The 27,919-nt window shown below is 29.2% G+C and overlaps 4 protein-coding genes across 5 annotated transcripts; 3 read left to right on the plus strand and 1 right to left on the minus strand.

The window, feature by feature from the left end:
- Nucleotides 1–841: 841 nt before the first annotated feature.
- On the plus strand, nucleotides 842–3,763 carry LOC113392231 (tubulin-specific chaperone C). Of its 2 annotated transcripts, XM_026628555.2 has the most exons (4): nucleotides 842–1,093; nucleotides 1,398–1,640; nucleotides 2,218–2,311; nucleotides 2,371–3,763. In XM_026628555.2, exons 2-4 carry the CDS (start codon nucleotides 1,539–1,541, stop codon nucleotides 3,342–3,344), a joined length of 1,170 nt encoding a protein of 389 aa, XP_026484340.1. In that variant the 5' UTR covers nucleotides 842–1,093; nucleotides 1,398–1,538; the 3' UTR covers nucleotides 3,345–3,763. The 2 variants fall into 2 exon arrangements, with proteins under 2 accessions (XP_026484340.1, XP_026484329.1); XM_026628544.1 differs by lacking the exon at nucleotides 842–1,093 and having other exon boundaries at nucleotides 1,398–1,533; nucleotides 2,218–3,763.
- Nucleotides 3,764–7,883: 4,120 nt separating this feature from the next.
- Nucleotides 7,884–13,937, minus strand: LOC113392144 (N-acetylgalactosaminyltransferase 7). Its single transcript, XM_026628425.2, has 6 exons — nucleotides 13,617–13,937; nucleotides 11,820–11,979; nucleotides 11,356–11,527; nucleotides 10,225–11,161; nucleotides 9,753–9,903; nucleotides 7,884–8,869 (listed from the first exon to the last, which is right to left on the minus strand). The coding sequence occupies exons 1-6, from the start codon at nucleotides 13,810–13,812 to the stop codon at nucleotides 8,719–8,721; spliced, it is 1,767 nt and encodes a 588-aa protein (XP_026484210.1). The 5' UTR covers nucleotides 13,813–13,937; the 3' UTR covers nucleotides 7,884–8,718.
- Nucleotides 13,938–14,348: 411 nt separating this feature from the next.
- LOC113392196 (golgin subfamily A member 6-like protein 24) lies at nucleotides 14,349–17,703 on the plus strand. Its single transcript, XM_026628493.2, has 8 exons — nucleotides 14,349–14,509; nucleotides 14,637–14,794; nucleotides 14,979–15,242; nucleotides 15,319–15,411; nucleotides 16,194–16,576; nucleotides 16,661–16,840; nucleotides 17,105–17,267; nucleotides 17,493–17,703. Exons 1-8 carry the CDS (start codon nucleotides 14,494–14,496, stop codon nucleotides 17,577–17,579), a joined length of 1,344 nt encoding a protein of 447 aa, XP_026484278.2. The 5' UTR covers nucleotides 14,349–14,493; the 3' UTR covers nucleotides 17,580–17,703.
- A 2,179-nt stretch (nucleotides 17,704–19,882) lies between these two features.
- LOC113392242 (acylphosphatase-2) lies at nucleotides 19,883–27,919 on the plus strand. The gene is made up of 3 exons (XM_026628567.2): nucleotides 19,883–20,115; nucleotides 24,213–24,339; nucleotides 27,778–27,919. The coding sequence occupies exons 1-3, from the start codon at nucleotides 20,052–20,054 to the stop codon at nucleotides 27,890–27,892; spliced, it is 306 nt and encodes a 101-aa protein (XP_026484352.2). The 5' UTR covers nucleotides 19,883–20,051; the 3' UTR covers nucleotides 27,893–27,919.

The raw sequence follows: 27,919 nt of genomic DNA on the forward strand, positions 1-27,919 counted from the left end.
TTTCTACAAAACTACATCATTAACCGAATAAATGCTTATTTAATTATAAAGTTGCAATCTTTGATTACTGAAAAAAAAAATTATTCATTTAAATAATGATTAATTATAATTTATTTATTTTTTAAAAAATGACATACCGTTCTACACATACACATAGCGATTTTCTGTTTTGATCTGAAATATTTATGTATTTATTTTAACTTATATTCAAAATTTTCAACTATAAAAAATAATATTTTTTTATGACAATACATTTTAACAATTTCAAAAAAACGGAGGTACTCAATTCAATTTTATGTTGTATTATTGCTTGATAACACGCATTTCTTATGTGCTTTAACATACCAACTTCCATAAATTAATTTAATTTATTGTATTTATTTATGAATTCATAATTTAGTTGCCATTTATAATTAGACTACCAGCGTCCTTAAAGATTAGGGTAATATTATTTTTTGTAGAATTATAGAAGCGTTCTTTAAACTTTCTCACACCCATACTATTTTCACATAATTATTTTTATCTTCTTAGCAAGCGATAAGAATGATATATAAATACCTGCTTTTATTATTTTATTAATCTTATTAAAAAATCTATTTATTTTAAAGTTAAATATTTTTCTAGTTCATATTGGATATGTAATTAAAGGTAGATAGTTAATATTTATTAACCTTTATATAGTACTATAACCCTAAAATAGAAATATAATTGGTACTACACCAATCGTTATTAAATCTTGTCTTAACAATCATCGATATTAAAATAAGAAATGTGCATAGAGATTTTATACCTTTGTATTAAATTTCTATATAATCTGCCCTCTGTACTTCATTTTTCTTAATTCTTATTCTTACGTCATCGCATGCGACATTTTGATTTTGTGATTTGAGTCAAAATTCTTATTTACGCTTCGAATGTATCAGTGCAGGATAAAAATTTCATATTGTTGCTGTTAAGTATACTATGCTGGAAAAAAAGCCAACATCTAAGTTTAAACGTGTACTTGGTTTAACTGCGGCGACTATATTCGTTGCCGAATCTATAGGTATTGCTATATCTTACGGATTATGGTACAAATTAAACACTGAAAGAGGTGAGTTTAGAGGGATATATATAAATATATATATTTATTATATAAGTGTAGCTTAAAATTATTAAGTACATGTTTGTAATAAATATAAACGCGAAAAAATTTAATTGGTTTTGTGGTGATACAATAAGTAAACGAATTAGTATAAATAAAGTAACCCATTAATAAAAACCTCATAAAATATTGTAGTTCTACTTTCTTTTATATTTTTAATCACATCAGAAGATAGAACTCAGTGTTAGCATAGCTTATGGAATTATATTTTAGTATGTAAAATAGTCAAATATATTTTAATTTTGTATTTTAGACTTTCGATTTTATATGCACAAGAATTACAATTGGGTGCTGGAAGGTTACTACAAATTGGGTGAAACACTAGGTGGGCACAAGACTCGTGAACTCGACGCAAAAGTGTGGACAAACGAGGGCAAGATATAATCTCGGTGAGATGAGCATTGCTGCTAAGTCTTTGTTCTGGGTGATCTCCTTTGGAACCCTCGGCTACGGCCTCTTCACATTTGTCAAACCTGATGATGAACTACTCAAGAAGGTCATTAAAGATTTAAATTTTAGTTAAATGTTGTGAGATCACTGTTTGATGGTTCATATATTGTTTCAGATTGAATTTAAAAAAACATTTGTTATGTCTTTGGTGTTAACATTGTTCCTTCTATAATTCCTAGTATAAATAATACTAATATAAGTCATCATTTGACAATACAATTTTGTAAAATTATATAAACCATAATTTTACAATTTGTGCAAGGGTTTTGTGGTGTACAATACTAATTTTTAATAAGTGTTCATCATTCATGTTAAAAAAAATCCTGTTTTGTTACTTTTGCTTGCAGTATTTCTATGTCCACTATTGTGTTTCATTTTTATTGTTATTCTAGATTTTGCATATGTAAGCCTTCAAAAGCAGAAATATTGAGAATTTTATAAAGTAGATACAAATACGACAATAACTTTATGTAGGCTCTTAAATCTCTACTAAATCAATAAAAAAAGCAAAAACTGATTCTTGCAATTTAATATGAAAATGATTAGAAACTTAAATAGAAATTTATAAAAGTATATGACTCAATTTCTTTAATAAGTTTTAGTAATAAATTTTTTTATTTCAGTTTGATCAAGGATCTAAATATACAGATGCCAGAAGAGTATCACATGACACCATAGCTGTTCTTAAAGAAGCTGCTAATCCCAATTCTGATATAAATAAAAAAGTGGAGGAACTTCTGAGGAAAGGAAAATGACTGACAAAACTACAGTTCTCGAAAGACTAAGCAGACGAGATGCACAAAGATTAGAAAAACTTCAGAAAGCTCACAGGGCAAGGGAAGAAGTTGATGCCACAAATGAAAACGAGGATTATTTTTCTGGAGCATTCAAAATAAGATCTGAGAACATTGAACAATTGCTCTCTCACATACCAACACTGGAAACAAATGTATTGCCTCAGCACTTTGATAACATTAAGAGAGAAGCCAATGAGTTACAAAAGTTTGTGGTTACTTCTTCCTTTTTTTTAAAAGAGTTTAATATGCGAAAGTATTTGGGTATTGTACAAAATTTGCAAACAAAATGTTATGAATTAGAAGATAGATATGTGCCACGAAAGAAATTTGGTTTCACTAGAAAAAAGTTACCAAAATCTCACACTCAAAAAGAGAATTCTATGGATGAAAATGATGGGTCTGGCAAGACAGACAGCAACAAGTGGGATGAAAAGCTATTTGGATTTGACTCTAAGGAAGATAAAGTTTTGTCTTTAGAAAATGATGAGTTATTTCAACGTGATGTTGCTTTGCGGAATTTAAAGAATTGCACTGTTGGATTGAGAGGTGTTATGGGGACTTTACATATAACCAATTTGGATAACTGCATAGTCCTTACGGGGCCTGTGACCTCTTCTGTTTTCATAGAGAAGTGCACAAATTGTAAGATTGTTACTGCTTGCCAACAACTCCGAATGCATAGCTCTATTAAGTGCGATATATATTTACATGTTACTAGTAAGGGTATTGTAGAAGATTGTGACCATATTCACACGGCACCTTATAATTTGCACTATGAAGATTTGGAAAAGCATTTTAATATGTCGTCACTAGATAGAAATACTAATAATTGGGATTGCTTGGATGATTTCAATTGGCTAGCACCAGATGTACCCTCACCTAATTGGTCAATTTTGGATGTTACAGAAAGGGTTTGTGATTGGGACGAGTGGTGGTCTAAAACACCATTATAATGTCACATTTTCAGTCTTTGTTAAAATATTTAAATTAGATAACATATTTTTAGTTTAAATCATTTAAATATACTATACAACTGAATTCAACATTTTATTGGAAAATAATATTTATATAAGCAGTTTTAAAAGATTTTTTCCTTTAGCAGTGCATTTTTTTTTTCAAAGAACAAAAATAAAGAGTTGTCAATATTAATTAAAATATTTTTTAATTTAAATTAATCATAAGGTCCACATTATTATCATTATATAATAATTTTGTTAAGACTTATACATTGCTTACTATTAAAGATTTAACATTGTCTGCTAAAATTAAAATAAAATTATATGTAGAAATACACAAAAACATAACTGCATAGTTAACACAATATAGAAGCTTTTAATAAATATTTATGAATTAAAGTCTTTTGTAAAATTTACTTTTTTATTTTATTAATACTAAAGTTTATCCCTTTTTAAAAAGATGATTGTCTAGTGCTGTGTATGAAGAAATCATACCTTATGGGCATTTACTGTGGGGTCACTAGGAAAGTAAGGTAGGGGTTTTTTGGTCATAATGGGTAAATGAGTAGGAGGCTCACCCAATGAAAATAAAGTCATCAGTTTGGAAAAGCTGCCAGTGAAAGCTGTTTCTACAGAGTGATTGTGTGCGGCAGAAGATATCTTAAAAATCACGCTGTTATTGTTATGTATTAATCCAAATAATTTCTTGTAACATTTCCCATAAAAGTTGCGGTAGAAGATGTAGTGTAGAAGAGTGAATCTCTGCGCAGTGCCAAAGGATAGAGAAAGGTCGGAGAGCTAATGTGAAAAAGCTCGCCTCGCGACTCTAGCACAAGGCCAATAAATTACAATCCGTAAATAATTTCTAAATATCGATTTTTTAAGTATTAATTATGCATATCAATATTATTCTTCTCGTGTTCGTCGGTGAACTGTGAAGGAAAACTTCGTGAAAAAACCACAGGGTTCGTCAATGAACTAAATTCGTCGTACATTTCTACATATTATATACATTTTTATTAATCATTGAAATGGTATAAATATAAAAAACTTACGACCTATAAATGCCAAGGATAATAATAAATTAAAATGCCGTTAACGATAAATAATTATTTATTTAACAAAGTAAATACATAGCGAACTAAACGACGTAAGTTCTTAGATTTTTACAAATAAAACTAAAGCCTAAACGAAATCTAGACAGACGAAATTTTTAAAAGCTATAAATTCGTAATATCGAACATTTATACATGAATAAATAAATCCAATTATTAATGTATCTAAATTAAACTTAGCTATTATAGTAAAAATATAATGATCCCATTATGTCTAACATTAATAAGATTATTGGGATATATTTATCCTGATACATAACTGGCTATAAAACATTTTGTAGGCATAATTCTAAATCAATTAAAAATAGTTTTTAATAAAATTTCTCATATCAATTTTGCTGCCAGAATACGCGTTTTAGGGTTAATCAAAATAATAATTCTGCAGTATTTTAAATATATTCTGACTTGTGTATATTACTAATTAAGTAATATATTCTGAATATGTTTTGAGAAAACGGAATATGATTGGCTATTATCAAGGTAACGTTTGATCAAAAACTTGCCATAATGATGGGAAAATAACAGTGAAAATCGACATCGATAGGTTTTAAAACAGAATTACTGAATGTTTGCTCACGAGCCCACACTACCCAATGACATGCTCATAAAAAAATAAAACACAATCATTAATTTATAAAATATAATAGAATCAGTCGAGCACAATGATTTGAGGACGATTTGTGTGTTTTGATTTAAAATAATTAATACATATTGCTAAATTATATGAAGTAAATACAACTTCCAAATAAATACATACTCTGATAAATACTAAGTTTAAAACTTTTTAATATTATATATTAAGCTGAGTTTTGAATTAATTGTCCGAACTGAACAATGGGTGGTTCCAATAAGATAAATATACTTTTGTCGCTAAAGAGCATACCTGCTGTTATCTTTTGGCAGATTGGAGACATTTGCGAGTTCATACATATGTTAATGTCGTGTTGATAATATTTACGAATACACGTAGTACAGGAATGGTCAATTAAAACGATGTCTTTACACGAACATGATAATCAATTCAATTTTCCAATAATTATTTGCAATAGAACTTGTATAAAACAAAAATTGAGTTCAATTATGGTTAAAAATATATATTTTATATTTTCATCAGACGAACTTATGATAGTGTTAATCAATATATAGGACCTCATTACTAAAAATTCATAACCTGATCGAATAAAGAAAAGATTTCTAAATATCACTTACCATGTTCCACTCTGTATTGAAAAGAAAAATATTAACTCTAGATAATTTCATTGGTGAGTTTATTTGTAACAACACCAATATTTTCCACCATTTATAAATCTTTTCTCTACTGTCTTTATATGAACAATATATTGATTAAAATTTGTCATCCTTATAAAAAGCTTACTAAAGCTTAGAAGAGCCAAAATATATTACTGTATTATTAGTAAGCAGAGAAGAGTATATAGTCTTATTGCTAAAAATATTTGTCATAGTATAGGTACATAGTCTATGTAACAGTAACATATTACTAAAATAGGAGTAAAGCAGTTTTAATCTATACAATATATTATAAAACTAAAAGGTATACACTACAGATATACTACAAGATACAATCGGTAGTTAGCAAATATTTTTATTATAGTTTTAATGAATGCTTTAATCCTTTTCTAAACAATAATTAAAAAACATTTTCGTCTATTTCTTAGTTTTAGTTTTTACCTATGCATTCATAGTGAATGTTAGTTTAATAACATTTTGTTGAGGGGGTTTGTAGTTAAACAATATTGTCTGTAAACATCTTCATGACAGAAAGAGAAATTGGTGTTTAACTAAAAGCATGCTAAGCAAGATGTAAAAGGAATGGCGTATAGCTGATGTTACAGTTAGAACTTCTCGATGAATATTACTTTTGACCGAACGTATAGGTCAGGTAAGATTAATTTGCTTTCTTTAAGGGTCACCTGAGTCATCTGACTGTACAAGGACATGTCATAAAATACCCTTACCCAGACACGCTCACGTTTACAGAAATAAATAAAACGAACCTATAAAATAAATTATACCATTAGTTAATTGTTTTATTGACCACGGTACTGGTCAAAATTAATTATGGCAAAGAAAAAAAAAGTTTTAACTGTAATATCAAAGATGACGAACAGAAATTAGTTTTGATTTGTTGCTTAATATAATATTGTCTTCAGCATTTCCGTTGATCATCATCGTAAGGCATCGATCATTAACGCTATCTTCTTTTTATCTTATAAATTTTAAATCCTTTTCAATTCAATTTTACTTTTAAACGTCGATTAACCATGCGAATATAAAAATGACATATTTATTAGAGATGAAACGGATAGCAGTTTCGCCGGATATCCGGCGAAACGTAGCCGATCGCCAATGGGACCCTTATTCTTTGTGGGCAGCTAATGCCAAACAAAATCCAAATTTAACAAAGTTTGCCAAAATCTACCTCTCTGCATCTTGCAGGAAGGTGTATAGCGAAAGACTTTTTTCTGAAGCTGGCCTTATTTATGAAGAGAAACGCAACCAACTGCTACCTCTCAATGCAGAGAAATTAGTATTTATTCTCCATAATTTGCCCTTAGTGCGGTATGAGCACTAATTCATTCATTTTCTTTGTATTACATTAATTATCTATTGTGTGATTAAAAATTTACAACTAAAACTATATATTTAAGTTAAGTGACACTAAGACTAACTAAAGAATTACTCAAAAATATGTTTTTTTTTATTCGGCCGGATGTCTATCCGGTATTCGAATAGTAGCTATCCGGTATTCGGCCGGATAGTATTATGGCGGCCGGATAGGTCGGATACCGGATAGTTACCGAATATCCGTTTCATCTCTAATATTTATGTTGTGCTATCACTATTAATGATGTAAAGTTTTTCAAAATCTGTTTCAATAGAAAGCTAAGAATTATTATAATACATAGCTAATATTTTGTATTTGTGATGAACTAATTAATAGAACTCGACAAGTCTTACATAAAACGCTAAATAATTAAGTTATTCAAATTATTCTAAGTAATTGTGACTATATTAATTTTTATTATATAATATTTAAATTTAATCTCTAATATATAAATATAAAATTGCATAAAACGATACAACGAGACGAAAGTATAAATTAAATGCAATTAGGGAATTAAGTAAAATTCATATTAATAGAAAATGTAAAAGAAAAATGTTTTGAGTAAACAAATGTAAAGGTATGTTATATAAATTAATTATATTTTTATTTATAATCTCAATATATAAGAGATTCTATGTAATTCAAATTTCAAGGAATGTCATATAATTATTAAGTACAGAATATCAAATGTCTTTTTGAAAATCTCATTCAATTTATATAAACCTTATTAACTAGTTGTAATTTCAGGAAATATATACAAAAAATCATACACTGTGACAAAATTTTGTAACATTCAATAGTCTAGGTTAAAGTAATATTAAATAATGTTGAATAAAATAGTAATACAAATACACTTCTTATTACTCATTTCAATAAAATTTGTACAAATTCTTATGTATGATTTTCAAAAAAAGAATGTAGCCTGCATGTAATGTTTTAAACAATCGTTTAACATTGACTAACTCTTTGACATTTATTAACATAATATGTTATATTTCATGACGTTTTTAATGCTTCCACACTGATGAAAACACATTGTTGTATACCATTTTATAACTGACGTTTTGGATCTACTTTCCGTCGTAGGTTATTTCCATTAAAAGGAAACATTTGCTATGTTTGTGACAAAATGTAATCTAACCTATGTTAAATTGAACACCCAGTTAACAAAATTTATAAATAAGTCTAATGTTTTTAAATCATAAACAAATACCACCATTTTCTTACGTTTTCTGTGGCAAACGATTTAGTTCTTTAGAAATCAATATCTGTCAGTATTAATTACTTATTTTAGTATCCCTGGGAGAAAAAGTTTTAATAAAGTGCTGTTTTTTGTCATAGACTTTAAATGTTTACTTCCTAATTTACTCCATTCTATAGAAATGTTGACTGGATATATATTTATAAGTACACTAATATTATTGTTGTTATTACTAAAGGCAGTATTTTCTTAAGACATTTTTTGTTACTGATGAATTTTTAAATTTAGTTTTTTTTTAACTTTCTGATTGATGATTACAAATTTTTTAGGTAATAAATAACTAGCTGTTGTTTGAAAAAAATATATCAATCATTACTTCGAGAATCACCACATTATAATATTTTTTTTTTATATAAAAACGAAACATATTCACCAATTAGGCTTTTTATGTGTGATCGTCCATTGTTGGAATGTGTTGTTAGGGTCGCATGGAGCTAAGCCTAGTGTTCTTGAGTTAGGTTGTAATGTAAGGCAATAACTGTGGAGACGATGTATTAATTGGTTGTGATTTTCGTCGTACCTGAAAAAATAAAAATATGATTAAGTAATAAAAAGACCATACAGACAAGCTGTTACAAAACAGACGATACTTTATATCCATTGGCTTGACTATAGTAGTTGTGACTTATACTATGACAGAAACTGAGAAGTGGCAATTGGTATAAGCACTCTTAACCATAAACTATGAAATTTTTGATGAATGAAATTGGATATTTAGTAGTAATAGATAGGTATATATATTTTTTTGTAATATGTTTGTAGTTTTACAAGTAGATAAAAACACGTGAAAGACAATAGATAAAATAAAATTAAAAAAGCACTTATAATTATAGATAAAAAAATGAGGTTGGTAATGCATAGATGATGTAAATAATATCAAGATATGTATACTTTATTCAATTAGGCTATTCTTTTCTAACATTTGGAATATAAAATAATGTCAGTTAAATGTACTTATTTATATATCCTACCTGAAAGTCAACAAGTATTAATTCTATGCATTTTTATTATCTATATAACCTTGAGTTGAATGATATATCTCAACTATTAACATTGTTTATCAAACAATTTGAATTTATGAATTGGCATAGTTAAAATTATCTGTGTAATTTAATTATAGAAAGGACCTTGCCCCATGAAGGATTAATTGACTTTGATGTTATAAGCTTATCCTTACTTCTCGTGTAATACAATGATTCTATCAAAGTGATCAAAATTACTGTGAATATACATAACATTGTTGTAAATGTATTGTGATTAAGAATTCCTTAAACCACCTACATATTACACACAATGCCAATTTCTATGGACAAAGCTTACCATTTAAAATCTGGTGGGTTATTTGGCTGTATGTCCACATTAAAAAAAATTCAATATCAATTTAAATTAATATGCATATTTACCTCCATGGGCCATCGACAGTGCCAAGCCTGCAGATTGCCTGTTTGACGCTCTCCTTATCTGCTTCAACGCACCTCTCTCCTACACCAAGTTGTCCTGCCTCATTCAGTCTAAATAGTTGATTGTTGCCCGCTCCATGACAGGTTGTAGTGCCTGAGAAAATATTTACATATTACTTGTTTTATTAAAGAAATGGTTGGACATAACAAAGTTAAAAACAAGAAGGGACCTTGCTGGACCATATTACATCATAAGGGTAATCAAGAAACACATCTGCAATCTAGGGTTTCTAGAATTATGATGTCTGACGAATACATTTATCGTCAACTGCAATTATTCGTTACAAACATTTAAAACGGCTGAAATGTTTTGTCTTTGGCTATTTATACATATTTGAATAAATTTATTAGATAAATAAAAAATTAAGGTATGCAAGTAAATGTATTTTGTGGATAATTTATCAGGTTTACTTACCAATATATGCTGGAGCTGCTTTTCCCATGGTATCCATGCAAAGATCAGCTGCTTTATTTCTAACCATGCCCCAATGAACATTTTTAGGCAGTTTAGGAAATTTATCATAAACATCGTACGCCACATTTTCCATAAACCATCCGAAGTCTTTGCATTTTAATTTTTCTTTCAATGCCACCTGTGCACTTATGTCTCCCATATCCAAGAACCTAGCCATGGGTTCTCTCGTGTAAAAGTATTCTTTATGTTCTTCATCGAACCATGTCTCTATAACCCTTTTGTAGTTAATAGTTATTAGGGATCCCTTGCGGTTTTTCGCCAAATCTCCAAACGAGTATGGCATGAACGCGCGATAGACATGACCTACTCTGGAACACGGTACCCATTCTATACTTCCGCCACATTGCCAAATTTTAAAACTCAATTCGAAGTTTTCTCCACCCCAAACCAAAAGTCCTGGGTCGTATGCACCGATCTCCAAGAAGTATCGTCTATTAATAGCAAAAAGACCACCAGCATGCGTTGGACTTTTATAGGGTTCGGATTTATGTTTGTGCAAATTTGCTTCTCTGTCTGGAACTTCGTTCTCTTTATAGAGCATTCCCCATTCAAAAATCCCCCTGTAATTTGTCCCATGCTGGTAAACAGGTCTATATTCGAATGTTCTGTGATCAATGCCATCAATTACTGGAACTGTCATAATTCTATAATCTCTATAAATTGGAGCGAGAAGAGGGGGCAACCAATTTACATTAACTTCACAATGGGCATCTAGGAATACAATGACGTCACCGGTTGCCTCTTTGGCGCCTCTGGATCGGGTACGAATAAGACCCTCTCGCCGAGTATTTCTAATGAGTCGAACTTTACCATGCCATCTTTTTATATAATTATCTAGATTTTCTTTGAGATTGTCCTTGTCGGAGAAGTCGTCTACCTGTAATTTATTGTAGTTTAGTATCGGTTTTACACTAGTCCAGGACTAGATATTGGAAATTATAGGGATATCAAATGCTCATCCATAATCAATAAGATTTTATCATTAAATAAATACAAGTTTAGAAAAAATAAAAATGTTTACTATATTCAAGCATAATCAATAATAATCGCATTAAAATTATTTCCACTTACCAGAACAACTTCATGTAATACGTGCGGCGGTGATCGCTCGATCACAGTGTGAACTGTGCGCATGAGGACGGTGAAGCCCTCGTTATGAAACACTATGATAACAGACGTGGTGGGTAAGTCGTAGGCATAATGCCAATACTTGCACTCGTCTAGTCGCGTGTCTGGTATGGACCTGTTTATAACATTTATTTTGCACATCATCCAGTGAATAACCCTTTACATTATTAACTTAATTAAATTTTAATGATTAAATTCTTGATAAATGGTTATGATAACTGTAATTGCATTAGGATTAAAATAACACTCGATAACATTCTTGTTGGTTTATTAAGAATATAAAAGCATATTAACTGTAAAAATGCATGTAATTTTCTACAACATAATTTTATTAAACCTAAATTATATCATGCATTGTTAAACAGAATTTATTATTATATTTAAGAAAAAAATAAATTGAAATATACCGGTTCATTGCAATATCATCAGAGGCTGCTATATTCATGCCATATTCACTTTCAGATTCTGCAATATCATTGGCACGATCTTGTGACATGTGATACGGCATGCCCTCTTCTCCTGGCCCTTTCACAGTCCATTTTGTTTTTGGTTCAAAGTTGCCAAGTTCTAAACATAGTATATAATCAAATTATATTTAGATTTAAAATTTCTTTTCAGGAGTGACATATATTAAATACAATAAACTAGGGATCTGCCCTGGCATTGCACAACTACATTTACTAATTCTATAGTAAGAGTAAACACAACTGAGCAAGTTTAACATTGAACTAATGCTGCATCATAATAGCTTCACGAAAAAAATTACGCTCATAATGTCGGTGAAGTTATTTTCGAAACTTGAAACTTGTGAGTTTCGAAGTGGAATACTGTTGTATTATAAATAAATATATATTAATCAAGATCTGTTTTGTAATGCATTACAGCGGAGCTATTAGCATATCACATGGATATAAAGTTAATGTTTGTGTACTCCTACTTCAATTGGAAAAGGCATGTTGTATTTAAGTACAAAACTTTATGTTTTGTAACTTGTACTATAACAAATATACAAGTCATCACAGTTCACTAATGATTTATATTTAGTAATACTAAGGTAATCAGACTTATATTTAAGGTTGACTTATTTTTGTGCTTTCTTAGGCTTTCTTAGTGTATATTTTGTAGGTTCAAACTACCAAAATTATTAATGAGAAAGTAAATCTTTCAGTAATTAATTCATTAAAATTGACAAAGGTAGCTTAGGATGTGATTAATAATATATAGTCCAAACACAAGAGGACAAAAGTAAAATAAAAAACACTTGGTGAATTGATGAGATATCATGGATCGAGAGTTTGAATAAACTATGATATTGTTAATAAAGCTGTTATTGGCACTATGGAATTAATAAGTTGCATATTAGCAGTTAGTTATTAATAGTAGTAGAAATTGTTTAGTATTATAAATAAAGATGTGTATTTAATAAAGAACAGAGAGTGGTGCACAATTTAGCTAAGTTATTAGAAAATTGCATGGAATATGTAAATCTAAAGTACAATCTTATTTCTTCTTTGATTGGGAGTGCAAATAAATGACAGGATTTATAGCAAAAATTTGCTCACAAAGGACAAGAGCACTTGTCTATTAAGTGTTACTTTAAAACAGCTATTCAGTGACTAAAGATTTCCATTATAATATTATAAAATATATTTTTTATGATAACAATATATCTTAAACCACAATACACAACTTGAATTTGACTTCATCTATTATTTAACTTCAGTAATTATTTGCTGTATTTTTTAATGTATTTTCAAAATTATTATGATAAATTACATTATTAAATAATCATGTTAGTTTACAATGTACATTTTTAAAGTATATTTCAGATTATCAGTTTTAACATTCCACTTACTATTAACTAATCTGAATCAATTAAAATCAAGTCTTATCAAAACCGCATGTATCCTCAATTAGGGTATACAATCGGATAAACAAGATTGGGATCTAAAACAATATCTCCTAAACAGAAAATAGATTAAAATAGAAAAAAATGTTTAGATATGTTAATTAAATATTTGAAAATTACTGTTAAATATGTATATTTTTAATTTCATTTACAATTCATATATTGTTTAAATATATGTACATATATGAAGTTGTTTGTAGGAAATGATACACGAAGATTGCATCTCTAGGGCATATAACTGTACATATTAATATCCTATTGTAGATTGAAACTAAGTACACTAAAAATGACTTACCGGTTTTTAACGTTGGATATACATCTCTATGGAACTTTTGATAATTCGGCTGAGCATCCGATATTACAATATCGTTAGAATCAACGTCGACACTTACATACGAATAAGAATGCACAGCATACAATAAAATTAAAAGGATCGCACCAATCGCGGTCATACGAATAATTCTACCGCGTCTTACGTTTGTTATGCGCATTTTACCGTATATACCTTTTTATAGTATCATTAAAATATTAATAATTAAACGCAACAAAACAAAAACCAAACTTCCATGAAAGAGAATGCGGCTTCCGATGACGTTTCTGTCTTGTGAAGTTGTGAAATTAATATTTACAACGTCTACTATTACGTTCCAGTTCAAGCTTTTTGCTCTTTTAAATTAGTATGTAAATAAAAAAATATATATGCTTAATAATTATAAGTAATCATTTAAGTTTTGTAGGTTCATCTTTTAAGTAAATATGATCATTTATAAAATGAATATCTTTATTTTTGGATAAAATAAGGCTGTGTTAAATATATGTTTGTTAACGAACGACACAATTTTGGAAAAAATATAAAATACAAAAATATTGAATATTTATACAAAAAAAAATGTAAAATTTTCTAATGTATTTGTTTTTTAAAACAAAAATCGATACTACGGCTGTATAGTGCAACAACTTTGCGTTATTAATAATGAACTAGTTAAAAAAAAATTGAATGACGTAGAACATATTGTGAGTTTAAAATAATAAACCGTTGACTTCAATTTATATAATTTTGTTTTGATTTTTTTACAATATTTACATATATAGTTACTACATTATAATTAATACTTACTTTTTAATACTTTTGAATTAAGCTGATAATTTCAGACTGTACAAGCTCTTACGAAATGGAGAAAGAGAAAAGTAAGTCTTTTTAGTCTTAAAAAAATGAAATGGTATTTTGCTTTAAACAGATATAAAAATTGCTATCAAATAATCCTTAATTTTACAACTAAAGTCCCTTCATTTTATAGATATTTTCTATTTACAGTACAAGCTTTCACGGTTGAGAATTTTATTGGTAACTGGAATGGGGATTTTCCGAATTATCCCCTAACAACACCAGGCTTAAAGAAGCCTCATGCAGTGATGGGAGCTTTGTTTCAGGTTTTTGATCGCCTTGGAATTGATAGAGATGCTGTTCTTATGGTGAGAACATATTATAAGAGTTTTTTTAGTACAAGTTATATTTATAATAAGTTCAAGTTTGAGATAAAATTTTTTTCATTAAAATAATTAATTTATTATTACCCTTATAATTTTAGTTTCAATTGTAATGAACTTTTTTTTTAGTATCCTATAGCTTAATCAGATTTTTGTTTTTCCAATTCAGGCACCACCCGAAGAAAGTCGAAATGAAAATACTATCTACTACTGGGATTTACTTCCTGTCATCAATATGACTAGAGTTATAAACCATTTAGTCTCTGTAATGCCACAAGTTGATGCTACTATCAGTATCACACACTTCTTGCAACCAACAGTCACAACATCTCATTCCATATTGCTTTTATTGTTTAATTTAATGGTTTTTAATGAAGAGAGACTGAGGGATATAGCTCCGTATGAGGAGGAATTGTTTTCTAAAACTGAACAGGTTTGATATTAAATGAAATTATAATTTGTGTGGAGTTATGTGTGATTTTATTAGTAAACATATTTTATAATTTCAGGTAAAACTTTTAGAAGATAGAAAAAATCGTTTACTTGAAATGCTAAATGAGCAAGCTGAAGAAAAAGGAAAGAGAGTTGAAAGATTGGAACAGGTAAAGTCACTTTCTAATTACTACAATTAGCTAACCTAAATGTGAAATAAATATTGAAAGGATTATCATATAACAGATTTTATATATGAACATATCTATTTGGAGTTTATATTATACTCCTTTGCATATACAGGCACGTCTTAACCTAGGTTACAGGGGGTACAAACTGCTCCTCACCAATGAAAGTTTTGGACCATTGTTGTGGTGCTCCAGCAGGTCACTTAAAAATAGTTTTTTGGGGGAAGCGGAACACTTTGCACCCAGGGGCTTATTGTGCTTAAGACAGGGCTACACATGAAAATGATGTGCAACATTGCTGATTATATTATGTTACAGGAATTTTTCATGAACATGAACATGATAATTTACAGAATATTTATCACATATGTGAAGATTTATTAATCTTGTTATCACATGGCATACAGAAAACAATAATAACAATAACTAGTCCACTCAGGCACTCTTTTGTGTAAATGCAGCTAATTTGAGTGCTTTATCTGATATTTTTATTGTGCAAGCCCATCGGCGTAGGTCTGGTACTACTCACTCATCAGATACTCTACTGCCAAACAACATTAGTTTTGTTCCGGTTTAAACAGTGAATGAGCCAGTGCATCTACAGGCACAAGGGACATAACATCTTAGTTCCCAAGGTTGGTCCCAAGTTGGAAGGGTTAATATTTCGTACAGCGCCATTGTCTATAGGCAGTGGTGACCACTTATCATCAGGTGGCCCATTGGCCCAACCTGTATCATAAAGTAATCAATTATTACAATTTTAGATAGATCATGATGTAAAACAATTGGAAGAGGAGCTTAAACAAGAAAATGACGCATTTGATGAAGAAAAGCAAGAATTAGAGGCAATATTGAAGGAGAATCGTCAAACAGAAATAAATCTAGAACAGAAAAAAAGTCACAGAGATGCATTGATAGCAGAAATTGAGAAGAAGCAAGCTCTCAGAGTTTATGATGCTGATGATATAAAAGCTCAGGCAGAACAGGCAGCTCAAAATGTTCAAGATGCTGAAGAAAAATTAAATTCATTAAGAGCAACACTCATGCAAAAGGAAAATAGTTTGAAAAATTTACAAACTATCAAACCTAATTTTGATACTGCTAATAATTTATTGCATGAAATAATGAAGGTTACTGAGAGTTTGAGGTAAATATTTATAAGTGATACATTTAAATTTTTGTTTGACAATGTGTAACATTGTGTATTGTGTTATATGAATTTAAATTACAGGGATTATGAAAATGGTGACTTAGATTCAGATAGCAAAGAAGGAGAGTTAGATGTCCTTAATACTGAAGTAAATGAACTTGAAGCTCAGCTGGCTGAGATCAAGGTTGCCAGAGAAGAAGCCAGTAAGAAAAGACAAGAGAGCCATGCTAAACGTCAACAAGAGAGAACACTGGCACAGAGGTATGTATAATAGTGGTCTCTCTTTTAATGATTATTGGTGAACTTAAAATAAAAACAAACTATTCAAATATCAACATTTTCATAGTTACATTATTTTGTAGTATGATGAATTTATACTTATATGATATGGTATTGGTAGGCATCTATTTCCATTTCTTGTTATTGTCAGTGTAGGATAATTTCGAAATATCTTAGATTGTCGCCACTCGGCCAGCCAAGAGATCAAGTTTTTATATTTTATTTAACAATTATTTTGAATACTAGTAATCTTCGTGAATCTGAGGAGAAAGACAGGAAGAGCAATGAAAGATGTAAAAAAGCAATGCAGCGTGTTCTCGAAATAAAGGACTTGACCACAAAGTATGAGCAGAAAAAGGTAGAAGGTGTAGAAGAGCTGACAGAAATCAAAGAAAATTTTATGATTGATGTAAGTATTGTAATGACGTTAGATTTCAATACATTTAGTTCTGAAACAAGTATAAACATGAATATAAATAATTGCAAAATTATATGAAAATAATAATATAAATGTTATGATAAGCATACTACAAGATGTGGTATTATAGCAAAGTTAGTGTTTTTATTAATATATAGTAATATGATTCAATATTAGTAAGTAAGATGTTACTGAATTATTTCCATTCCATTTTAGTTAAAATCTACAGAAGAAGCTCTTCTGAAGAAGGCATTAGAGTCCAAGGAAAAGATTGAAGACAAACTAAGGAATCGGAAAATCTGAATTGACTGCATCAATTTAGCCTCTAAGTTAATAAGTATATTTAAGTTCTAATAAAAATAGAAGAGTTTAATCTTAGACTATTATAAAATATGAGTTCTGTATAAATTAATATTAAATTAAATCATTGAATATTACATACTTTATTATTATTTCGTTTTTTGTTATCTTATTGCTAGTTATAAAAAAGTGTATATAATTAAAAATTAAAATATTTCTTTAATTATTTCTGACAGTATAACACATTATAGTGTGATTTCACGTTCGTGAAATTTCCTTTTCCATTTCCTCCTCTCTCCCTCTTACGCCGGTACACTTTGGGTGGCAACTATCAGACCTGTTTGTAGTGCATAATATGGAACATATAGATAAATTTGTGGTTTGTTTTTCTTTACTACTTTGATTGACATAGGCAATATAAATAAAATAATATATATAGTAATAAAATAAATTAAATTTCTCCATACATGAAAAAAATGATTAATAGGAGACCACCGCTAGTATCATGCTACTGCTGTTCATGTTCCTTCCAACGTGGCCAAAAATATGTTAGGAATATATAGTATAAGTAAGAAGTATTATACTTGTCTATGTCTAAATCTCATTGTTTGTGTTTATTTTATTTGATTGAACGCGCTAATCACAGGAATTACTGGTCCGGTTTGAAAAATTATCGTAGTGTTAGCCCATTATAGAAATCACATCACGCTATGACCAATAGAAGTGGAGTATTCATGAAAAAATGCTGCAAAAACGGGGGAAAATATTATAGCCGAGGGAAGCCAGTACGAGCAGCAATAGTAACAGTATAAGAAAATACTTAAAAAATCAATTTGTATGAACCCATGTACATTATACAATATTCTTTATGTTAGAATTTTAATTTTTTTTTGATTCATCTGAAAATAATTATCACAATTAACCTAAGCATTATTATAAGGGATTAAGTACTTAAAGTATATAAAGAGTCAAGTCGGCGAAACAAATTAATTATAATAAATAAAGTTAAAGGTACTGCACACAGCATTTATAAAGTATAAAAAAACTTTAATATAGGTATTTACGTTATTCTGAAGAATCATGTTGTTTATTGTTTTTCCCTTCGATGAATAAATAGCAGTTCATTTTATTTTTTATATTAGTGTTTAATAGTAAAAAAGTTCATTTAGTTCAACTGGACCTTTTAATTGACGATTAATCTAGTAGATATCATCATTCTCTTCTCACTCGAAACTTGTTAAGAAGTTGTGTGATTTGAGTAAGAATGGATATTGAAGTTCAATAATGAAATGCGAAGTAAATAATAAAATTATATAATGTTGCTGATTTGCAATAAGTCATTGACATGTAGAAGCAGAAGCAACCAAACCACTTTGCCACAGATGGATACGGGATGAACAGTTCCATACCACGTTGGTGTCAAAGTCAGCAACAACGCTCTTGACCAATGATATCGCGTTAATTTGCTGTCAAATGTTGTTATTTTTTTGGCCTTTGTCCTCTCATGATTGGAATAGAGTAAAGTACTAATATTTGTCGTCCATATATCTGAGTATTGTGCCTGAAAATGAAAAATAGCAGACATTAGCTTATATAAAATGAGTATTCGAAAGGTTAAGCTTTTATATCTGGCGTAAAAAGTACAAAATCTATTCTAAGTTACAAAGTTCCCAAAGACCACCATCGTTTGCGACCTCGCTTGATTAGGAAGTTGATTTTCCAATCAGTGGCCAATCATATAATTGTTATTACTAACGGAACTAACCACTCCACGCCCCTGGCTTGCCCCTTCAACGTCCGCCGGTTAATTTGCTATGAGTAAAGTTTTTGTTTTAAATAGCATGTCTTTTGAAATAGTAGTAGTCGAAGGTTATAAAATTATGAAAATTCAATAATGTCTAGAAATCTTTTTCACGCACACTAAAATTGACTAGACCATACCAACTTTTAAAAAATATATTATATATTTTTTACAAGAAGAATGTGGAAATATACCTGCTAGTTTCAGAAATTAAGATTTGTGATTATTTTCAAAAATTGTGAAGTTGATAAAAATAAACAAATAATAAAAATGTATTCTGGATGTATTCATTATATATATATTTCAATTATTAAAATGTATGTGGTTGGTTACTTGGTTAAGCAACAAAATATTTGATTGTGCCTAACTAAAATATAACGCAATAAGATGATTTATATCTAAAATATGCTATTGAATTCAGTAATATCGATCCCGACATAAGCACTTGAATGTAATTTATGACCATCATATATCATCTGTCTTAAACATCAAATTATCTATCTTTATATAATACCTCTATGTACTAAAATAATGTAGGGCAGCCGTAAGATCATTGGCGTTTGGGCGGGCGGCGTGTCAAAAGAGTTTTTAGATTCATTGCGATTCATTGTATTCGATACGTTTAAAAATTAAGAACTTTGTATTTGTATTAAATTGTATTAAAAAAATAAAAGATGGGTGCTGAAGATCCTAATGTATTAGTTGCTGTTGAGTTTGAAGTATATGGACAAGTTCAAGGTAACTAAATTTATTTATTTAGTTAATGTACCTGATTGCTATATATATATGTATAAGACATGTTGGCGGATGGGCAAATGGGCCTCATGATGGTAATTGGTCATCTCTGCCCATAGACATTGGCGCCGTAAGAAATTTTAATAAATCCATACGTCGCCAATGTGCCACCATCCTTGGGAATGATAGTATTCGTTTGCAATGATAGTATCATATATGTAGTTTTATATTATTATCATAATATCGTTTTCAAAAAGACAGTTATTTTCAACTTCTTTTTACTTAATAATATAAATATTGTTCATTAAAAAAATATTGTCAAGAGCTAAATAAGCAATATAAAATGCAATTGGTTGTCTGTCTAAAAATAACTTTGGTGTTAGTTGCGTACTGGATATCCTTGTAGATTTATCAAAAGTTAAATTAAATATATAAATATATTTGAACAGCTATAAGGTATATTTAATATTCCCCAAACATGGTTTCCTTCCAGTACCAAAGAACAATTTGACATTCCCCTCAGCCTCACCTCACCTTTTCAAATAAAAACCTTAAAGAAGAGTTGAAAACAAATATATTTGAAGAGTAGTCCCAACTATGGTATTAAAGAACTAAAGTCTAAAGATATGATATAAGGTAGTTTACTTACGACTCAGATTTCTTTAACCTACACATAGACCTTAAAGTTGTGTATTGAGTATAACCTCTACAATGAAGTATATTGTTTATCATTTTTAGCTCTAAAGCAGCTAAGTTATCTATTCTAATGCTATTAAAAATTAAGAAATTTAGTGTTAAAGTGGTTTTGAAAATAGTGACACAATGGTAAATAAACTTTTAGCTTAATTAATGCTTTATGAAATTCTTTAGCTATGCGAATAATTAAAACATTAAAACAATATTAGACAATCAGCAATATTAAATACCCTTTTATTGGACCGTATTTTATAGCTGAAAATCACTAAAACTCATCAACATAAGATAAACAAGTTAAAAGCAATATGTGAAAATTCAAACCGCTGCAAATATTTTTTTGAATCAGTTAAGTATAATTCAATTAAAAACATTAAAATTGCACCAATTTCTTTACGACTACATTGATGTACCAAGGTTCAACTAATCTTTCAAAACCTCAAATTTTATGTAAAATTATACGACACATAAACAATCTACATATTATTACATGCTATCTCAATCATGACATTAAGTTATAAATAAATTGATAATACTCCGGAAATACATGTGACTCCGGAATTTCAAAACAAAAAAAACATGTTCAACTCAAAACATACTGAAGGTGTGGCTGTATCAAGCCGTATATTTTTTTATTTTAATTAAATTATCTAAGTTTGTTTACTATATTTAATAAATTTCGGGCCTTCGTAAACCTTTGGTGCCATTTATAATATCTAGATAAATTGGCGTTGCACTTGTATTTGTTTGTTATTGATAGTGGAAATTAATCTCTAAGGATTAATGTTATATAGGTAAATTTGATTATTGTCTGGTCGATTTATTAATTATGTTTTATAATTTCTTCGCACGGGTGCAATGCTGATACGAAATATACTACTGAATGTCTTTATACACAACGTTCACACCTTTTTGTCACTAGACGCTACAAACCGCTATGTTCTACATTTTAAATCTATAATATCTTAGAAAATATTCATTTAAATTAAATGCTGTATAGGGTCACATTAATCTATTAAATGTATATCTAAATATATCTTTAAATACATTGTGTATTTAAAGTACTTAATTGGATAAGGATTAATGTTGTACTGTTTAAAATCGCTTCGGAAATAAGCCATTATTTCTCGTAAAAAGTAAAGGATAAAAAATGGTTATTGTGGGTTGTCCCTTAGAAATACAGATACACATCGCGGATTTTTGTAGATCTTTTTAAGGTGTACAATATTGTACTAATAATGTACTACACATTATTTTGATCTATCTTGTAGGGTTCAGCCAGCGTTTGCTATATAAGCGCAAAAAAAGTCTTTATTTACGACAGCACATTAGAAACCTACCATATAATGCATGTATTATTTATAAAAACCTTCTTGAATCACTCTATCTATTAAATAAAACTGCATATAAATATTGTGTGTCATTTTAAAGATCTAAGCATACACAGGGATAGACAGACAGTGGGAAGCGACTTTGTTTCTGTGTTCTAGTGAAGTATAATATAGCCTATTTCAACCATAAGAGAAATACAAGCAAATAATAGTCATTTTACATCGAATTGACGCGATATAATTAGGATTCCCGAAAAAAAATCGTTTTCAATGTCGACGAAGCTGTTATCGGAACATTTAAAGTAATCAAAGTAGATATGAGTAGTTAAGGGAAATAGGAAAAAATAATAATTGAAGAACTATTTGTAGAGCACAATAAAGTAGAGCCATTAGCTAATCAAATGGAATACGTAAATCTAAGGTTAGTTTATCTAAATTCCTTCTTCGATTGTTATAGCCTGTAGTTCAAATGAGGATCAAATCAGGTCATACAAAAAACTCAGACAGTTGAATGGTGTGAAATAAGTAGTAGGAAAGTTTAAGTAGAATAATCACTGTAATTAATCTTCTCTCTTCTTTTTCTGTAATAAGCTTCTGAGTCACTAGTCCAAATATTAAGAATGTTTTCTGGAAGGAATGAATATATGTTTGTGTGTATATACATAATTTGTATGCATCAATGTGACAATGTGACAATGTGATATATGTTTCTTTTATCTTGCATATCTTGACTGTAAATAATGAAATCGACTCCAAACCATCCATCAACAATTTTATCCGACTAGTTATAACACAATGAACTCAATATAAGTATAAAGCATATGCTATTTATTTCTTTGGGCGTAATACTATGAAGTTAATACCAAATTACATATAGGAAAAATACCAAGCTGCATGTTTAACTAAAATGTCATTCAATAAAAATAAATATTATCAGCCCTAGACAAAATTTAAAAAGTAGTCAAAATCAATAACCAAACTATTATAGTAGTGTTTCGCTCAACGTAGTATATAAAAAAAACATTACAAATCATCTATTAAATAGTATATAACGTAAAGTTTGAAATCTGTACCGTAGGCGAGGGCTTAAAAAAATAGATACGAGTTCGTCAAATTTCCGCCGAAGCTTAAATAACTGTTAAAAAAACAGTAATTTTTAATATATAAATAATTGAAACAAAGGTAATCGAATTTATTTTGTTTGTCTGTCTTTGTTCAGGGAAGCGCACCTAGCCTTAGATTGAAAGAAAACATTAAATTTCATTTAAATTATATTTAAGTTATTTTGTTTATTAGCCGAATCCGAAAAACTGATATTCTTTATTTTTAACGTGTGTTGAATATCTTCGCGCATCTTTCAGAAAAATCACCATTTTCACATAATCGGTCAATCAACCTTTTTCCAGGCGTATAATAAGGCCTTATTAAAAAAATCTGATACGAACGATGTTTGTTTAGCCACGTCATTTAAACATTTTAATATGACCTAGCGTTTTGTTATATTTAGATATTAGAAGACCATTAGAAATCTAGGTCGGTGTCAGAGATTTGGAAGCTGTCTATGTATTGTGTGATATTGATTTAAAAACTGCAAATATCCATTTTTGAAAGAACGTATATTTTTATTTAAAATTTTATTTAAGCGAACTCTGTTGCGAAGTATTCATTAAACACAGTGAGAGACTTTAATTTTTGTCAGAAACTCTGTAGATAATATATAGATTAATTTAGGGAACACATTCCAGTCTGATATTATTGCTTTAATTATAAGTAAGGATCTTTTTCATTTTTAATTATAACGGCTAGTTATAAGGATATAACTATTGAGGATTAATTAAAATTTTAATAGGAATGTAAGTGTTGCTGAGGTTTTAATTCACGTTAGTTTTTGTTGTCAACTCTTATAATTTTTATTAAATATTTAATAATTTTCCTTTTCATTAGAAGCATATAATTCCGTTAATTGAATTACCTAGAATTTATAGTAAGAAAAAAAAACTCTTCGTCCTTTATGTACTCACTCGGGATAACAGGATATTAGTGATTCGATTAAAAATAATATATTTCTTTCTTCAGGTTGTTTTTTTACCAAGTACTGCAAAGACTTAGCGGAGCAGCTCGGGATTTGTGGATGGGTGAAGAATACTAAAAATGGCACCATAGTTGGCAAGGTGCAAGGAACGAAGTCAAACTTGGATTATATGTTAGTTATTTTTTATATTATATACATCTTATAAAAAATAGTTTTCAACACTTTGGATAATTACCTGAAATTCTCAGCAAATACTTTTAATTGACAATAAAGTAACAAGTTCTGTCCATTGAACTAGCTTTTTGATAATAATATAAAAAAAATATTTTTTTGGGTATCAGATATTATATTTACGTAAAAATTTAATAATTCTGATCGTGTCATTTAATTAATTTAAAAAAAGTTTAAATTGCTGTGATAATTATGCAATATGCAAACTGTTTTTTTCTCTTACCTTTTCATAATATCAATGTCATGAAAATTCACAACCACCGCCTATTGATATTTATATATTGGCGCCTTAAGAAATTTTATCATTTAGAACTAAGAGGTTACCTTGTACCTTGTGCAGTTACACTTACTCTCTCGGTCACCCTACAAATTACAAAGCAACAATACTGGGAATAAGTGTTTGGTGGTAGAATATGTGATGAGTGAGCGGTACCTACCCAGACGGGTTTGCACACAGCCCTACCACCAACTCGTTTTGCATTATATAACATTGATCTCACAATTGTTTAAATGTTACAATAATTATAATAATAATTCTGTTTTAACTCCAAAACCAAATTTCAGATTATTCTTTTACTGAATTAATTTTGGTAGCCATTAGGCATTTAGGTAGTTGAGATATAAAATGAAATGATACATCGAAAGGTCATTATTATAAAAGCGAAAACAAATACTGGTCTATAAATACGACTTGAACTAGAGTGTACTTTGGACTACTTCCAAGTTTACCAGTAATGAGTCTGTACATCCGCGACGTAATGTATCAACAAACAACTTTGTAAACAAAAATAAATATTTTTCTGTGTATTTCAATCATGTTCAGCTAGTGCGTTTGATGTAATGTTCATCTACACAGATAGCCGGGTCAAATCTGAGCTAGTACTGAGGTTCAATAGCGTGATTTGTATATACCTAACTCATTTAATTTCTGGTATTGAAGCAAAATGTTTAGATGAAATTTTGGAATATCTATCATCCAATCTAGTGCGGTAGAATTAGATCTAAATCTTACTCTTTTAGTGGAGGAATGATTTGGCTGTAGTGTGCCACTGCCAAAATGGTTTTGTTACTGAGATATATATAATATTAGATAATATAAAGACGAAAAAAGATCAAAGTCTGTTATTTTTATTTAACGGATAACGTAATTAGCTGTTTCGATTTTGGACGTTCTCCTCGTGATAACTCATATTTTTAGATAATTGTAGACTATAAACCTAGATATTATAGTAATGGTACATATATAATTAAAATCTTAAAGTTAATTATACTTATAGATCTATTCAAACACAAGGGCACGCCCCACACGCTAAATTGTCGGCGTGTATGATGCTCCTGCATATAAGATGCCTAAGTGTGTGTGAGATGACTAGGATGAAGAAAAAATTGCAAAAAAAGAAATACAAATTAGATTATATTAACTTATGCACGCCGATAATTTTACGTGGAATGTCGGGTATTTATGAGTGAGCAGATATAACTTAATTGCCTGGCGTATACTGGGTATAAATAATGTTGGTAGTGTTTAAATAAGTTATAATAATCATATAAGCGCTCTCTTTCTCCATCTTCTATATTATTTTATTTTTCATTGTAATAATACGGTTTTTTAAATGAATTATTTATTAATACCTTGAACTGTATGCAAAGCTGTTGGTCCTGCCGCTAATCTCTCTCGGTCACCCTATCGTACTATTTGATTGTAAGATTAGATACAGCAACAGTACCTACATAATGACGTGCACTGTCTACAATAGTCGTCAGATATTGGGAGTCGTTGAGATTAACTGCGATGACCGAAAATTAGCCAGGAATACATAATTTATTCAACTTGTCAAAATACGAAATATTATTCAACTAAAATCTTTCTTTATGGTTATCTTTTTTATTTTTTCTAATCGATGGAACTGTTAAACCTCTCAAACTTTTATAAAATATATTTTATGATATGTGGCAATTTTGCTGTTTTATTTGAGAAACTATGTAACTAATAACAGTTGTCGACTACTTACGTTCGTTGTAGAAGTATTATAATATAGGTGTTTTTTTTTTTATTTTGAACTGATATTATCACTCCTATTTTTCACCTGACACAATTAAATACGAAATAAATAATATAGAAGTAATGCATTAATAAAACGACTACGACTACTTCATGTGTGATATGATAATCGCTAGTGTAGACCCTGCATAGCACTCCGTAGCACGCCCCACGCTCGTTTTGTTATTGTTTCTTTCGACATAACTATTCTAATTACATTAACAAATGTTTCCGTTACTGTTACATCAAGTTATTGTTAAATCTTGGATTTTAATTACTAAGAATTTCTGATTAAATTGTTGACTGTTTATTTGTAATTATCCAGAAATTAATTTACCAGATATTAGTTACAGTTTTATTATGAATAATAATTCAAATTTAAAATATCAATAATATCAATAAACAGTTGCATTTAAGAAACAGGAAACAATGTATAGATTATATTATATTTTGTACATAAATATACACAGGATAATGTAAATTTTAGTTTTAGTCATAATATTAATCAATAATAAGAAAAAAAATTAAGTTTTAAATATATTTTACTAATAATGTTCATGTCGCAACCAACTCGTTTAATTAGCCTTTTTATTAACAACCTAGACATTTTACTACGCGATGTGTAAGAAGAATGGCATTCAACTTATTCTGCATTGAAGGAATATTAATATAATATAACATTTGGTCAGGCTTAGTATTATAGAAATTAGATAGAAGTTTGTCAAAACTAGCTTATGTAATAACTTTATTATTTATTACTTTTTTCGTTTCACACCTGATATATACGAATAAAATGTTTGTTCAAAGTTTTAATGTGTTTCGTGATTTATGAGGAAAAGACATAATTAATAGGGTTTCTAAATCACGCATGCATACGTCGCTGTTGCTTTATTTTTTTTATTGTTTCGGTCCAAGGTAGATTGTCAAATACTTTAAAATTAATTCTATATATTTCCTATTTTATTTTAATATCTGTTCATCTCTGAGCAAGACGTGTGTACGTCCCCCTTTCGTTCAATTTTGATTGCAAGCAAATAGGGACGATGGCTTTTAACGATTAGTTAATCTCAACCAACAGTACTCTGTATTACAATGTTCCACTTTGAAAGTGAATTCATTACATAGGCACAAAATACATTTTAATTCAGATGGTGGCGCATTGACGATGTGAGGAACGGTTAATTTGTTATATAAGTCTCATTATTTATGGGTGGAATTGATATTTCTGATTAATTTAAAAAGTTTTTCTTCAAAGATACATTCAATACACAAGTGACTAAATAATTAAATTATTCTGAAAACAATAATTATCACCTATATGTAATTTTTTGTTTCAGGCTAGACTGGCTCAGCACGAAAGGATCTCCTGGCTGCAAAATAGAAAAATGTGATCTTAGAAACTGGCAATACCTGTCGCGACTTGATTACAACAACTTCAGTATAAGATTTTGAATTAGTTCATTAAATTATAATTGTAAA

Source organism: Vanessa tameamea, chromosome 10, assembly GCF_037043105.1.
Source record: "Vanessa tameamea isolate UH-Manoa-2023 chromosome 10, ilVanTame1 primary haplotype, whole genome shotgun sequence".
NCBI classification, from domain to species: domain Eukaryota; kingdom Metazoa; phylum Arthropoda; class Insecta; order Lepidoptera; family Nymphalidae; genus Vanessa; species Vanessa tameamea.

Coding starts and splice junctions, on each gene's coding strand:
- LOC113392196 (XM_026628493.2), top strand. Junction 14,795..14,978: donor ATAGAGATGCTGTTCTTATG/GTGAGAACATAT, acceptor TTTCCAATTCAG/GCACCACCCGAAGAAAGTCG. Junction 17,268..17,492: donor AAGAAAATTTTATGATTGAT/GTAAGTATTGTA, acceptor ATTCCATTTTAG/TTAAAATCTACAGAAGAAGC.
- LOC113392242 (XM_026628567.2), top strand. CDS start 20,052: ATGGGTGCTGAAGATCCTAATGTATTAGTTGCTGTTGAGTTTGAAGTA. Junction 20,116..24,212: donor AGTATATGGACAAGTTCAAG/GTAACTAAATTT, acceptor TTCTTTCTTCAG/GTTGTTTTTTTACCAAGTAC. Junction 24,340..27,777: donor AAGTCAAACTTGGATTATAT/GTTAGTTATTTT, acceptor TTTTTGTTTCAG/GCTAGACTGGCTCAGCACGA.
- LOC113392144 (XM_026628425.2), bottom strand. CDS start 13,812: ATGCGCATAACAAACGTAAGACGCGGTAGAATTATTCGTATGACCGCG. Junction 11,528..11,819: donor GATGATATTGCAATGAACCG/GTATATTTCAAT, acceptor TGTTATAAACAG/GTCCATACCAGACACGCGAC. Junction 9,904..10,224: donor AGCAGCTCCAGCATATATTG/GTAAGTAAACCT, acceptor ATATTTTCTCAG/GCACTACAACCTGTCATGGA.
- LOC113392231 (XM_026628555.2), top strand. CDS start 1,539: ATGAGCATTGCTGCTAAGTCTTTGTTCTGGGTGATCTCCTTTGGAACC. Junction 1,641..2,217: donor ATGATGAACTACTCAAGAAG/GTCATTAAAGAT, acceptor TTTTTATTTCAG/TTTGATCAAGGATCTAAATA. Junction 2,312..2,370: donor TAATCCCAATTCTGATATAA/ATAAAAAAGTGG, acceptor CTACAGTTCTCG/AAAGACTAAGCAGACGAGAT.